Consider the following 14,675-nt stretch of genomic DNA (forward strand, 5'->3'; position numbering starts at 1 on the left):
CAACAGAACACAAAAAAAGATTCAGCTTAAAGTAATTTACAACATGCAATATTATCCCATAAACCTCTTGGTTATTGTGAACAGTAATAACCTGCTTTTATAAAAGCTGCTTTAAATCAGGTTCCTTGTCAGGATTATGACCAAAATGATGATATCAGAGCCCTTAAGACCAGAAATGGTGACGCCTGAAAATATACAAACATTTACCATTTTATATACATTTCAAATAATGATTGTCTTGAATGATGAATGATTGTCTAACTATGGAAGATCTTAAAAGTCTTTTCATGGTTTATCATGCTATACTTTCTAGAAGAGAGGGAAAGAAAAAGAGAGGCAGACAGACACACAGTGAGCGAGAGAAAGAAAGAAAGTAGAAAGAAAGAAAGAAAGAAAGAAAGAAAGAAAGAAAGAAAGAAAGAAAGAAAGAAAGAAAGAAAGAAAGAAAGAAAGAAAGAAAGAAAGAAAGAAAGAAAGAGAGAGACAGAGAGAAAAAAAACAAGAGATAGATAGAGAGAAACAAAGGGAGACAGACAGCGGTAAAGAGAAAAAAGAGAGAGAGAAAGAGAGTGAGGGGGATAGAGAGAGAAAAAGAGAGAGAGACAGAGACTATAAAGAGACAGAGACACTGAGTCCTCAGTCCTCTCAGGCCTCCAAAGCCACTTCATCAAAAGCCACTCATCCTCTAACACAAAAGCAGTCTGTGTGTATGTGTGTATGTGTGTGTGTGTGTTTTTGTGTGCGTGTGTGTGTGTGTGTGTGTGTGTGTGTGTGTGTGTGTGTGTGTGTGTGTGTGTGTGTGTGTGTGTGTGTGTGTGTGTGTGTGTGTGTGTGTGTGTGTGTGTGTGACACATAGACACACATCTTTCGACACTGATAGACTACCGGAGCTATACGGGTACGGTGCGTCTATTTAAAAGGACACCTGGGTTAAACCTCATTCTATTTGGTAGTGCTTCTTCTTTTTACTATTTCGGTGTTTCTATCAAGGAGGACACGGACATCAACGACCCATTTTGAAGCCAGGGACGCGGGAAGTGGGGGTGCTTAGGGTGCTGCAGCACCCCCCTGGCGGTCCCTGGCTGTAACTGCAAGTGAGAACGTTTTCTGAACGAATCAATACTTTTTTTTTTTTGTAGAATTTTATCATACAACATGATTATTCATGAAATTATTGACATCCACCCTTTTTGTTATATTTATCATATTAGTATTTAATTTTATTTAGGACATTGTCTGTGTAGGCTGACGTAGTGACGCACAACGCAGAACAATTCTGTGTGCGCGACGGGAAAGTTCGAAAAGTCAAGCTTGTTCGCAATGTGTCGCAGAAAATAAGTATTTTCCGATTTTTTGGCACCAAGAAGGCAAAACTTCGGGATCAAAACACCAGCCGGACATCCAATTCCCTGCATTCCGTATGTGACCTGTCCATAGCTCAATATGGTAGGCCTACTATGCTGATTTTACATAAGCATGTTGGTGTTCAACATCTGTTGTAGTACAAAACATTCTAAAACTGGTGTAAAATGTTGCTGGCCATGTTAATAGACACGTTGAATGTTATCGTTTTGATTCTGGAATCCCGCACGTAAACTGGTTGGCAAAAAAAGAGCAAAGACGGACGGACGGTTCACTTGACGGAGAAATCGTCACCTTCCTCATATCAGACAACTCGTAAGTCTGGATGAAAATGAAGGCTTTCGTTTACTGTCACTTTCCTTTGTAAACCTTTAGAAATAACCTCCTGAATCCTTGTTATAACGCTGTGTATAATCCCGGACCGCAACAGCTTGTCGGCATGTTGTTACTGTGTGCAATTCAGCACAGTATCAGCCGAGTTGACTCTAATTTCCACATTGTTTACTTGCTAACGTTAACAGTGGCTAGTTGGCAGAGTTAGTATTTTTATACACCAGTAAGTGTTTATCAGAGCGAAGCCCTAAATGTGACGTCACCCGTCATCTCGTCTCTGTAAACATTGGATGTTGCGCAGCATTTATTATGACGTCATTATATAGACTCTCTCAGCACCCCCCACTCGGACTGACTTCCCGCGTCCCTGCTTGAAGCTGTCTTTTTGTCAAGCTGACACACAGGCGTAGCTGGACAGAAAGACGCGTCAGAGCCTATCTGTCAACTACTGCTGCTGGACAACTACTGCTGTTACCACTAATGGCAGTGGTAGCAGCAGCTAATAACTACAAATGCATCCACTTAACGCTAAAGAAGTACCATTGTGTTTATTAGTGTGTGTGTGTGTGTGTGTGTGTGTGTTTGTTGACCTGCTGATGTCATCGTTGTGTGTGTCTGCAGTCCAACGACGCGCTCATGTAGACCACAGTCCAGCCGGCCCAGTATAAACTCAACAGCGTGCTCTCTCTGGCTGGGATGAAGGAGAGGACTGACCAGTGTCACTCCGCTGCTAACATAGTTAGCCTAGTGTTGCCTAGCCTAGCTGGGTGTCTGTGGTAGTACTCGACAGCAGGTCTGGATCACTGGCTCTCTATTGCTCTGAGGGTCAGCATTAACACCTAACCCACCAGCCAAAGGTTAATTCTGATATGTGACATATTGGCGAGTGAAAACATGCAAGGAACAACAATGAAAATATTATCCCCGTTTTTTTTTTTTTTATGTGTTTACGTTTGTATTATTTATTGATTGAACATTGGATATTTTTCCAATATTTTATTATTTTCACCAACTTGGTTTTGGAGTTCAAGGTTCAGGGAATTTGTGGGAACAAAAAGGAAGCTTGGCTTCTGTCGTTCGGTTCTGAGATTCCTCCGTATCATGTGTCGTCAGGTGGTGTGTCAGGCATGTTCCAACAAGTTCTCTCTGGAGTACCTGAAGAACCAGCCGGCTGGCGTCTGTGACCACTGCTTCACCAAGCTCCAGGAGAACAGGAAGAGGGGAGGGATCTTTGGCGACGCACAACTCTGCTAGAATAATTGTGATTTAACAAATGATATTCGTATCTAACTGTCCCGTTGTCCAGGTGATCGTTTTCTAAGAAACATAAGAAAATTCCAGCTGCACTTAAAGAGGTTGGTCACAAAGAAATAGGAACGCCGGCATCCTTTTGAAAATAAGGGTATTTTATTCACAATTACTTTACCCCTGACCCATGGAACCAGTCGGCCCAATTTGGATTTTTAGCCGGAGACTGTACAGCATATTATGCTACCTTTGTTCTTATTACTTTATTGCCATTTGTTACAATTTAATAGTGTTATATATATTGTTGTGTGTGTGTGTGTGTGTGTGTGTGTGTGTGTGTGTGTGTGTGTATGTGTGTGCGTGTGTGCGTGTGTGTGTGTGTGTGTGTGTGTGTGTGTGTGTGTGAAATTGCGCACGAGTGTAGGGAGGAAATTGTCATACTTGAATTGTATTATGAACATGTGTTTCCTGTGTGTGTGTATGTGTTTCTGTGTGTGTATGTGCGTGTGTGTGTTTCTGTGTGTGTATGTGCGTGTGTGTGTTTCTGTGTGTGTATGTGCGTGTGTGTGTTTCTGTGTGTGTGTATGTGCGTGTGTGTGTTTCTGTGTGTGTGTATGTGCGTGTGTGTGTTTCTGTGTGTGTGTATGTGCGTGTGTGTGTTTCTGTGTGTGTATGTGCGTGTGTGTGTTTCTGTGTGTGTATGTGCGTGTGTGTGTTTCTGTGTGTGTGTATGTGCGTGTGTGTGTTTCTGTGTGTGTGTATGTGCGTGTGTGTGTTTCTGTGTGTGTGTATGTGCGTGTGTGTGTTTCTGTGTGTGTGTATGTGCGTGTATGTGTTTCTGTGTGTGTATGTGTGTATGTGCGTTTCTGTGTGTGTATGTGCGTGTGTGTGTTTCTGTGTGTGTGTGTGCGTGTGTGTGTTTCTGTGTGTGTGTATGTGCGTGTGTGTGTTTCTGTGTGTGTGTATGTGCGTGTGTGTGTTTCTGTGTGTGTGTATGTGCGTGTATGTGTTTCTGTGTGTGTATGTGTGTATGTGCGTTTCTGTGTGTGTATGTGCGTGTGTGTGTTTCTGTGTGTGTGTATGTGCGTGTGTGTGTTTTCAAGGTGAGCAAGCCTAGCCAGGAGGCCAGCCAGAATGAGCTGAACATTGAAGGCCCGCAGCGTTCGTTCATCCTGTCTGCCAGGTGAGCCTCCCGCACACGCCTAATAACGCACACGCCTAATAACACACACGCCTAATAACACACACGCCTAATAACACACACGCCTAATAACACACACACCTCCTAACACACACACCTAATAACACACACGCCTCCTAACACACACGCCTCCTAACACACACGCCTCCTAACACACACGCCTAATAACACACACGCCTCCTAACACACACACCTCCTAACACACGCCTCCTAACACACACGCCTAATAACACACACGCCTAATAACACACACGCCTAATAACACACACGCCTAATAACACACACGCCTAATAACACACACGCCCACTAACACACACGCCTACTTACACACACGCCTACTAACACACACCTCCTAAAACACAATTCTACTAACACACACGCCTACTAACACACGCCTCCTAAAACACACTTCTACTAACACACACGCCTACTAACACACACTGACTAGCATTCTCTTAAAGATGACATATTATACCACCAGCCGTTTTCAAAATCGGTCTCTTCTGACATCATGTGTGCTGGATGGATCAGTCTACCAGCCTACCCAGTGGACTGTAGCAAACGTTGCTCATCTATCCCTCATACATCTAGGTGGACACGCCCACTAGTGATGTCAGAAGAGGCCGGTTTTCAAAACGGCTTGTAACTGCTAATCACACTCACACCTGGTGGTATAATATGTCACCTTTAATTCTGAAATATATCAAAACGCGGCTGGTTATTGTGTGCGCCTCAACGTCGCCCCCTGCTGGCTGTTCTGAGAACGCGTCCCGTCCGCTCCCCAGCTCGTCCAGAGAGCATTGGCTGGAGGCCATCGCCAAGGCGATAGACGACTCCACCAAGAAGAAGGTCACGTTCGTCTCCAGTCGCAGCCAGGACGAGGTACGGGCCCAGCCTAGCGTTTAGTGTCCGTGGTGGTCCTCGACAGCAGGTCTGATCACTGGCTCACTACGGCTCTGAGGGTCAGCAGTAACGCCTCACCCACCAGCCAAAGGTTATTTTTGATACGTGACATATTGGCAAGTGTAATCATGCAGGGATACATTTTAAAACAATTGATCGACTGGTCGATTTTCCCACTAGAAGCTCAAAGCACAAAACTCAAAATGTTAATTTTGGGCCGTAGCGGTTCTGGAGAACAGACCCGACCCTGTGTTGTGTTTCTTCCTGGAGCCGGACGTGGTTCCAGACATCGGGGCTCCGCTGGGTTCCAAGCCCCCGCCTGGACCCCAGACCTGCGGGCTACCATGTGCACGATGTGCACCTGTGTGTTCACCCTCACCTGGAGGAGACACCGTGGCCAGGCCTGTGGAAAGGTGACCGCTGCTCTCCTCTCTGAACCTCAGCAGCAGGGGGGTCTGTGTTTAACCTGGAACGCTGGGCGTGAAACTTTAACCAATCAGCTTCTTTAAAAGGCTTTTTAACCAGGGTTTTGGGATCTGATTAGGACCATTGTTTTTGTAGTTTATTTGAAAATACATTAATTACAATATGGCAATAGTATTTATACTGTATGTAGCACCTAATTGCAACTTTAAAAAAAGGAAGCTATTTCTAAACAATTTTATAGATATTAACATGGCCTCATGAAGCCAAAACATTTGTAAATAGTATTTTGATGGAAGTGTTTTAAATTGATCACACCAGTGATTAATTGATGACGGGTGAGAGGGAGACGGGGGAAAGAGGGAGACGGGGGGGAGAGAGGAAGACGGGGGGAGAGAGGGAGAAGGGGGGAGAGAGGGAGAAGGGGGGAGAGAGGGAGACGGGGGGAAAGGTAGTCGAGGGGGAGGGGGAGGCGGGGGGAGGGGGAGCAGGGGGGCGAGAGAGAGAGAGAGAGAGAGAGAGAGAGAGAGAGAGAGAGAGAGAGAGAGAGAGAGAGAGAGGCGGGGAGAGACGGGGAGAGAGAGAGAGAGAGAGAGAGAGAGAGAGAGAGAGAGAGAGAGAGAGAGAGAGAGAGAGAGAGAGAGAGAGAGAGAGAGAGAGAGAGAGAGAGAGAGAGAGGCGGGGAGAGAGAGAGAGAGAGAGAGAGAGGCGGGGAGAGACGGGGAGAGAGAGAGAGAGAGAGAGAGAGAGAGAGAGAGAGAGAGAGAGGCGGGGAGAGACGGGGAGAGAGAGAGAGACGGGGAGAGAGGGAGGAGGTCCGAGGATAATATCGGAAAAACATTTGTTTTATTTATAATTTCTGATTAATATATTATTATTATTATTATTAAGGCACTTAGGTAAGCATTATTTACTAATAAAACGAGAATGATCATCGGTTGAACACACGAGAACATTCAGTTGGATCCACTGAGTTGTTTATTACAATTATCCTCCATTAACAAAAACAACAGAAAAATAGTCTGTTACATGTACACAATAAACACAAGGACTAAAACAATAAAAGCGCAAACATTCCAAATCACCAACAGGTGTGCACATATCTTTAATAACTGAACATCAGTGTTGGTCAAATTACTTTAAGAAAGTAATTAGTTGCAGTTACTTCTCCCAAAAAGCAACTAAAGTAGTTACTCCATAACAAATTAGAAAAGTAACTAGTACTGTGGAAAGTAACTATTGCGTTACTTTCAAGTAAACATTTTTAAATTATCAAATTTGTCAAATAATTTGGACCCCACGTCCACCCCCTCCCCTCTTTAACGGAACTCAAAATACAGTTCCGTTAATGTTCGTTGCATACTTCCGTGCATGTTCATGCACGGAAATATGAAACGTTGATCGATGTTTGAATTACTTGACACCGACGTGGCATAATGTGCATTTCACGATTGCACTCGTTCCTTTAATTTCTTGGAGGGAATAAATGGCTACACTAAACTTCCATTTAAAGAAGGCTGTTTTACGATTATTTGGGCTCGACATTCCTGTTTCAGTTGACTCACTTGTGTTGTTGTCTGTCTGACTGAGCATGCTTTTCGAATGTGTTTAAACACCCGCTCAACTCTACCTCTGATTGGCTTACCGTGACATGTTACTCTACCTCAGCCAATCGTTATCATTAATGCGATTGTCTCGTACCCACCCTCTAACCAAGGAAGAACAGTAAAGAGAGAGAGCGAGATCTAGTGGGTCTGATGAAAAAACTGCGTTCTAATGATGGGAAGAGTAATCCGTTCGATTACTCATTGCTGAAAAAAGTAACGCCGTTATTCCCATCACTGCTGAACATATTCTGCCGCCGTTTGGTTCCAAACAGAACACAAAAAATCAAGATTCAGCTTAAAGTAATTTACAACGTGCAACATTATCCCATAAACGTCTTTGTTATTATTTGAGAGAGAGAGAGAGAGAGAGAGAGAGAGAGAGAGAGAGAGAGAGAGAGAGAGAGACAGTGGGAAAGAGAAAGAAGAGGGAGAGAAAGAGAAACTAATTTGCAAAAAAGTTTTTCCGTTCGCTTGAGGTGGTTTTTGACTCATGCGAAAGAGATTAAATGTGCAAAACGGGAGATGGAAACACACTTTCCGAAACAGCTGTGACATAGCGAACATTGAACAGACAGGACAACGTCTTTCGGATTTCCGCATAACGACCTGCCGACATCAACTTGTAGCGTCAATCCCTGATGTGGATACCTACTAAGTAGTTCCAATCAAATTGTCTGTTCAGCCCTCAAAACGAGAGCTGGAAAATTGTGAAAAATGCATTCAACTGTAATCAGGAAAATGTGGTTAGATGCTATAGACCCTAGAGTATCTGTGGTGTGAAGGCTGGGGCAAATTTCAAGTTATAAATATGTACACTTTACGTTGAAATTATAGACCGTCGCGTTTCCAATTGAATCAAATGGTGCGGTGATTATTCTTCAAAACCAGAGCTGCTAAATTGTGAAAAAATAATTAAACTGTAATCAGAGAACGTGGTTATATGCTATAGACCCTAGCGTATCTGTGGTATGAAGGCTGGGATGAATTTTGAATTATAAATATGTACAATGTATCCTTTAAATACGTCCATGGAACAGATGGCCAATGTGAATAATAGATATGTGTGGACCGCTGAAGAGGTAAAACTATTCCTTGCTTTCATCGAAGAAAAAAACCTTACAGCTATTTTAGATGGAAAACAACAACTCAATTCCACTATATATCAAGAGAGAGCATGTCATCAAAAGGATACGACAAGCCCTGGAATGTGTGTAGTTTTCCGCTCAAACCACTTGATGGAAACGCATCTAATTCGTATTTCTTTTTTGCGAACTTTCTAAAGATCGCTTAACCTGTTGATGGAAACGTGACTACTGAGTCATCAGTCCTCTCAGGCCTCCAAAGGCCCTTCATCCGAAGCCACTCATCCTCTAACACAAAAGCAGTGTGTGTGTGTGTGTGTGTGTGTGTGTGTGTGTGTGTGTGTGTGTGTGTGTGTGTGTGTGTGTTTGTGTGAGTGTGTGTGTGTGTGCGCGCCCGCCCGTCTGTATGTTTTTTTTTTCTACAACCCACACAGAGACACTGAGGAGGACCCCCCCCTAACCCCAACCTAAACCCGACAGAGACGCTGAGGCACCCCGCTGATCCCCCCATACCCTAAACCCAGGGAGGAGGTCCTCCTGGGTGAAGGAGGACCAGAATGTGTGGATGTGTGTCAGTGTGTCTGAGGACCCTCCTCCACCTGGGGACACTCTGTAGAAGGACAGAGAGCCAGCGGCCCGGTCCAGATACACTCCTACTCTGGTGGAGCCAGTGGAGGGGAGAAGCATGGCTGTTCCACGAGCGTTGTACCAGGCAGAATAACCGTCATCATCACAATAAAGACTCCAGGAATGGTTGTACTCTCCAAGCAGGCTGTCATCACCCCCTCCCCTCCTTGTGATTCCTCTGTATGTCGCTCCTATATCAACACGTCCTTTCCTCTCTACCTCCCAGTAACAGCGGCCGGTCAGAGCCTCTCTACCCAACACCTGGCAACACTCTGGGTGATCCGGATCCGACTGGTCCTCTCCAACCAGCGTCACCTTCCTGTTGCCCTCAGACAGAGAGAGTCGTATGTGGGCCGTGTTTGGGTCCAGTGTGAGTTCACAGGCATCTGAGGGAGAACAAGACATGCTGCTAATCCATTCTTCATCGTCATCATCATCATCATCATCATCATCATCATCATCATCACTAGTACGGTTCTCCTGCATTCTTCTTCTTTTTATTCTCTTTCAGACTCTTTTTTTGATCGCTCTCTCGTCATCAAACATTACATTTCGTTCTGTGTAGCATGGAAAAATCAGAGAAACACTCCCATTCAGAATGCATTGGTTTAAATTTCGTTCTTTGGAGCACGGTTATTTTTATTTATTTATTTATTTTCAGTTTTTGAGGAGGTGCTTCAAAGATGCTAATTTTTCTGCAATAATACAAAATCCAATGGAAAAACCCGTTGGCTTGTTGTCAAGGGAACCCACGGTGACGCTCACTTCCGGGTTGGCCAACATACATCATCCCTCCACCACTCTATACTGTAAGAACACATGTTCAAGTTGAATGATAATGAATGAATTTATTCTTTATTCTGCCTTAGTATTTATTTAAGTAATAATATTTGAGGGAATATTTTTTTGTTTTGTTTTAGCAGCAAAATGCATTGTGTGTGTGTGTGTGTGTGTGTGTGTGTGTGTGTGTGTGTGTGTGTGTGTGTGTGTGTGTGTGTGTGTGTGTGTGTGTGTGTGTGTGTGTGTATATAACACGCTATTTTATGTTGAAATGCAACGTAATCCAGTGTTCACGAAAACGTACACTATCAACGTATGCTTTTGGAGACTGGGTTGGCTCTCAGATATACGTGTTTCTAACAAGATCATATCATTAAAAGTTACATAAAGTAACGGTTTAATAACACAAACGCAGGAAACACGTGAGCTGTTAGTTTAGCGAAAGCAGCGTCTCTAGCAACCTGACGTCGTTGAAACATGCGAGCGAGCGGATAAAATCTTCCTAATAACTATAAAACTAAAGATCAGACGGAAATTGACGCCAGGGATCCTTGGCCATGCATCACACATTTGTCGAGTAGGGAGTGAGACTGTGTTGGAAAATATTAAACTATTCATCATATAAACATTATGTAAAAAATAAGGTTATGGGCCGAATTTGGTTCAAATTCAGCCTCTGCTGGCCCACAACTAGATCGTCTCATTTCCTTGTTACACGCTTTAATTTAATTATATTTAAAGTATTATGACCATGGAGCCTTTATTTTCTTGCCGTTATCATTACATTCTTTCTCGTTATATCGATGTGAATTCTCGAAACACAGTGGAAAAGAGAGAGAGGAAGCCATAGAGATGGACAATGATGCACTATATAGTCCTCTCCTATATAATGAATATATATATTGTGGCATCCCACCACGGAAGCCTCGGCCTGGACAGGCCCGGGGTACCGTGGAGGACTGGGTATACCACCCCCACCCACCAGCCGGCGATGGAGAGCAGCCCATTCGGCTCCCCAATCAGGGTGATTGAGGGACACCTGGCCGAAAGCGGAGGAGCCATTTTAAGAGGAGGACCAGCACAGCACAGCACGGCTCGGGAGACCAGGAACAAGGACGTAGGAAGCGCTCTGGTCCACGAGCGGCTAGAGGCTCACGGAGACCCTAGGGACCGCGTCTTCATTGTATGATTTAAGTTGTCTGCAATAAATGCCTGCCATGGCTAAAAACCCTACGCCAAGCGAGTTCTGTCCGTGGAACCCGGTCCAACCGAGGACCGGGTTACCACACTTGGTGGAGAATGCAGGCACCATGAAGGTCCCACTACGGCTCCCCGGTACAGACGCCGCCGCCGCAAGAGACGCCGCAGCCGCAAGGGACGCTGCCGCAGCCGCAAGGGACGTCGCCGCCGCCGCCAGAGACGTTGCTGCTGCCGCAAGAGACGTCGCCGCTGCCGCAAGAGACGTCGCCGCCGCCGCAAGAGACGCTGCCGCCGCCGAAAGGGACGCCGCCGGCGCAAGGGACGCCGGCGCAAGGGACGCCGCCGCAGCGCGAGACGAGGCCGCAGCGCGAGACCGGGACGCGCCGGCGCCGCCGGCCTACGCGGACGTGGGGACGGGTCGGCCCTGCATGCTGGCGACCTGCTTGGCGCAGGGGATGTCCGGGAGCCCGACGGTACCGGTGCGGGTGATGAGCAGAGACACGCAGGCCCTTCTGGACACGGGCAGCGTGGTTACCCTCCTTCGCCCCGTCTTGGCGGGTGGGAAGGCGGGGGAGCCCATGGAGGTGGCCTGCGTGCACGGGGGGACCCGGACCTACGAGACATGGCACGTGGTCATCCGGACCCCGCACGGAGTGTTCACGGCTCGGGCGGGGATTGTACCCAACCTCCCCGTGCCGCTCCTGATTGGGAGGGACTGCCCGATATTTCGCCGGCTTTGGGACCCGGCACGAGAATCCCGGGGCGGGAGAGATGCGGTCGCCGCCGCGGCAGGAGAGGCAGCCGCCGCCGGCGCAGCGGGAGACGAAGCGGCGGGAGACGAGGCAGCCGGAGACGAGGCTGCCGGAGACGACGCAGCCGGAGACGACGCAGCCGACGCCGCAGGAGACACCCGGCCCCGGCGAGATACCAGCCTGGGCGGGTCCCTCGGCTACCTGGGGCTTGGACAAAGGGTGGAGGAGTGTGGCATCCCGCCACGGAAGCCTCGGCCTGGACAGGCCCGGGGTACCGTGGAGGACTGGGTATACCACCCCCACCCACCAGCCGGCAATGGAGAGCAGCCCATTCGGCTCCCCAATCAGGGTGATTGGGGGACACCTGGCCGAAAGCGGAGGAGCCATTTTAAGAGGAGGACCAGCACAGCACAGCACGGCTCGGGAGACCAGGAACAAGGACGTAGGAAGCGCTCTGGTCCACGAGCGGCTAGAGGCTCACGGAGACCCTAGGGACCGCGTCTTCATTGTATGATTTAAGTTGTCTGCAATAAATGCCTGCCATGGCTAAAAACCCTACGCCAAGCGAGTTCTGTCCGTGGAACCCGGTCCAACCGAGGACCGGGTTACCACAATATATATGTATATTTTGAGAAACGCTCCAATCCAAAATGCATTGGTTTAAATTTCGTTCCGTGTAGCATGGAAAAATCGGAGAAACACTCCCATTCAGAAATGCATTGGTTTCCATTTCGTTCTGTGGAGCAATGTTATTTTTATTTAGTTATTTATTTTCAGTTTTTGAGGTCTGCTTCAAAAATGCAAACATTTAAATATTGACATATATATAACTAGAGGGTGCACTGTACTACCTGCACTCACCCCTTCTTCTCTCTCTCTCTCTCTCTCTCTCTCTCTCTCTCTCTCTCTCTCTCTCTCTCTCTCTCTCTCTCTCTCTCTCTCTCTCTCTCTCTCTCTCTCTCTCTCTCTCTCTCTCTCTCTCTCTCTCTCTCTCTCTCTCTCTCTCTCTCTCTCTCTCTCTCTCTCTCTCTCTCTCTCTCTCTCTCTCTCTCTCGTTTCGTGGAGTATGGTTAACATTTCGTTCTGTTTAGCACGAAAAAACTCGGACAATTGTGCTCTGGTTCACGATTCAATAGATTAACGTTTGTGAGCACGAAATCGCGTGATACCGGGTTGATTATCTATACATGAACATGTACTCATACATACACGTGCTTACCTAAACATACATATCGTTTGGGGCACTTGGGTAGGAATCGTATATATATATCATCATATACACACAGACAGGCTGGAAATTAACTGTCAAAATGTATGTATGTATGTTTAAATGTATACATAAATATATATACATGAACTTAAGAGACACTTACACCTCTGTGGAACTGGTTTCAGCCTCCACACTCCACCGTGCTCCACACTGGGGGGAAACAAAGTGAGAGCAGCATGTTGAAACATTCAACTTCATCATCTGCTCTCTAATCACTTTGTACACAACAAAAGTTACAGCTGCCTTTTCAAACCACTTCATCTAGCAGCGGGTTGAATCGTTGTAGGAGACTTTGTCCCTGGGTGGTGAGCTGTCCTCTCCATACCTGAGAGTGTCCAGTCTCCAGCGTGGATCCTCCAGTCCAGCAGAGAGCAGCGCAGCTCCAGGGTCTCCTGGGTGATTGTAGCTCAGGTCCAGCTTTCTCAGATGGGAGGGGTTGGAGCTCAGAGCTGAGGCCAGAGAAGCACAGCCTTCCTGTGTGACTAGGCAGCCAGACAACCTACACACACACACACACACACACACACACACACACACACACACACACACACACACACACACACACACACACACACACACACACACACACACACACACACACCATCTAAAGTAACCATATTTATAAAGTGTATTCATTCCATATGGAGGACAAGTAAAAGCTTTATTGATACTTTATGGCGACATAGCTGTCACCCTGTCCAAGAAAAGGTAGAGGAAGTTGGGAGATGACATCATCCCAGACAGCAGAACTTCCTTCACTTGGATATGAAACAGGATCTTAAACAAATGCTCCTTCCTCAATAGCTACAACTCAGATGAGATATTGTTCGGTTAGAGTCAGGAGAAGTCTGCTGTGATTGGTAGGCTAAGACCGTTTCTTCACAGGTTCTTACATTGTGTAGAACCAGGGAGTGTTTTGTCAGCAGGGAAAAAGATTAACAGAAATGCATCGGACATAAGCAGCACTTACTAGAGTCTAGAATAACCTGTTTGAAGAAGAGGTTGATAACTGACCTTAGAGTTTCCAGTGTACAGTGTGGACTCCCCAGTCCAGCAGAGAGCAGCTTCACTCCTGAATCCTGCAGATCATTGGCACTCAGGTCCAGCTCTCTCAGACTAGAGGAGTTAGAGCTGAGAACTGAGGCCAGGGCTTCACAGCATCTCTCTGACAGCTTACAGCCATTTAACCTACACACCAATAAACAGGAACATGTTAGGTACTGTGATTAATTGTTATGAGAATTGTTACCAGTCTTTTTGCATACATGAAATATTAAATAGTATGAATAACCTGGATCTTCAAATATTAAGAGAAGGATGCCACATAGATGTTAAATTATTGAAAAAAGTTACCTTACTACTATATGATAGCATTCCTGTTGCAAAGTTACACGACAAGTTAGTCAACGCGCATGTGCCAAGCACACACACACACACACACACACACACACACACACACACACACACACAGGGCCGACGGACTGCGGGGACAAGGGGGACAGTTGTGGGGGGGCCCAAGGCAGAGGGGGGCGGGCCCATGAAAAAAAAAAATGAAAAAAATGAAAAAAAGAAAAGAAAAATTACTTATCGGCCACGTCCCGTCCCCCCCCCCCCCGTCAAAAATCGCTCCATACCCCCCCCCCCGTCAACAACTTAGCGCAGGGGGGTCCATCAGTACCTACAGTTTAGGGGCCCAGGATTTGGTGCAACGGCCCTGCACACACACACACACACACACACACACACACCCACTGCACGCACAAACACACGCGCGCGGACGCAGATGTTGCAAGACAACAGCAAGATCAAGATAAAAGCCCTGCCGTCGACACACTCTCCCAGCAGACGTTATGTCTAAAGACTACACTTTTTTGCTAAACATTATTA

At 46.4% G+C, this 14,675-nt stretch overlaps 2 protein-coding genes across 2 annotated transcripts in view; both read right to left on the reverse strand.

The window, feature by feature from the left end:
* Positions 1–14,675, reverse strand: part of LOC132458832 (NACHT, LRR and PYD domains-containing protein 5-like) — a 172,495-nt gene that overhangs the window by 137,280 nt on the left and 20,540 nt on the right. The gene's annotated exons all lie outside the window — the stretch shown is intronic.
* LOC132458915 (stonustoxin subunit beta-like) lies at positions 7,714–10,463 on the reverse strand. The gene has a single exon (XM_060053311.1). The coding sequence runs from the start codon at positions 9,270–9,272 to the stop codon at positions 8,616–8,618; it is 657 nt and encodes a 218-aa protein (XP_059909294.1). The 5' UTR covers positions 9,273–10,463; the 3' UTR covers positions 7,714–8,615.

This window comes from Gadus macrocephalus, chromosome 6, assembly GCF_031168955.1.
Source record: "Gadus macrocephalus chromosome 6, ASM3116895v1".
NCBI classification, from domain to species: domain Eukaryota; kingdom Metazoa; phylum Chordata; class Actinopteri; order Gadiformes; family Gadidae; genus Gadus; species Gadus macrocephalus.

Bases quoted from the DNA above. Each gene is read 5' to 3' on its own strand.
- LOC132458915 (XM_060053311.1), bottom strand. From the start codon at position 9,272: ATGCAGGAGAACCGTACTAGTGATGATGATGATGATGATGATGATGAT.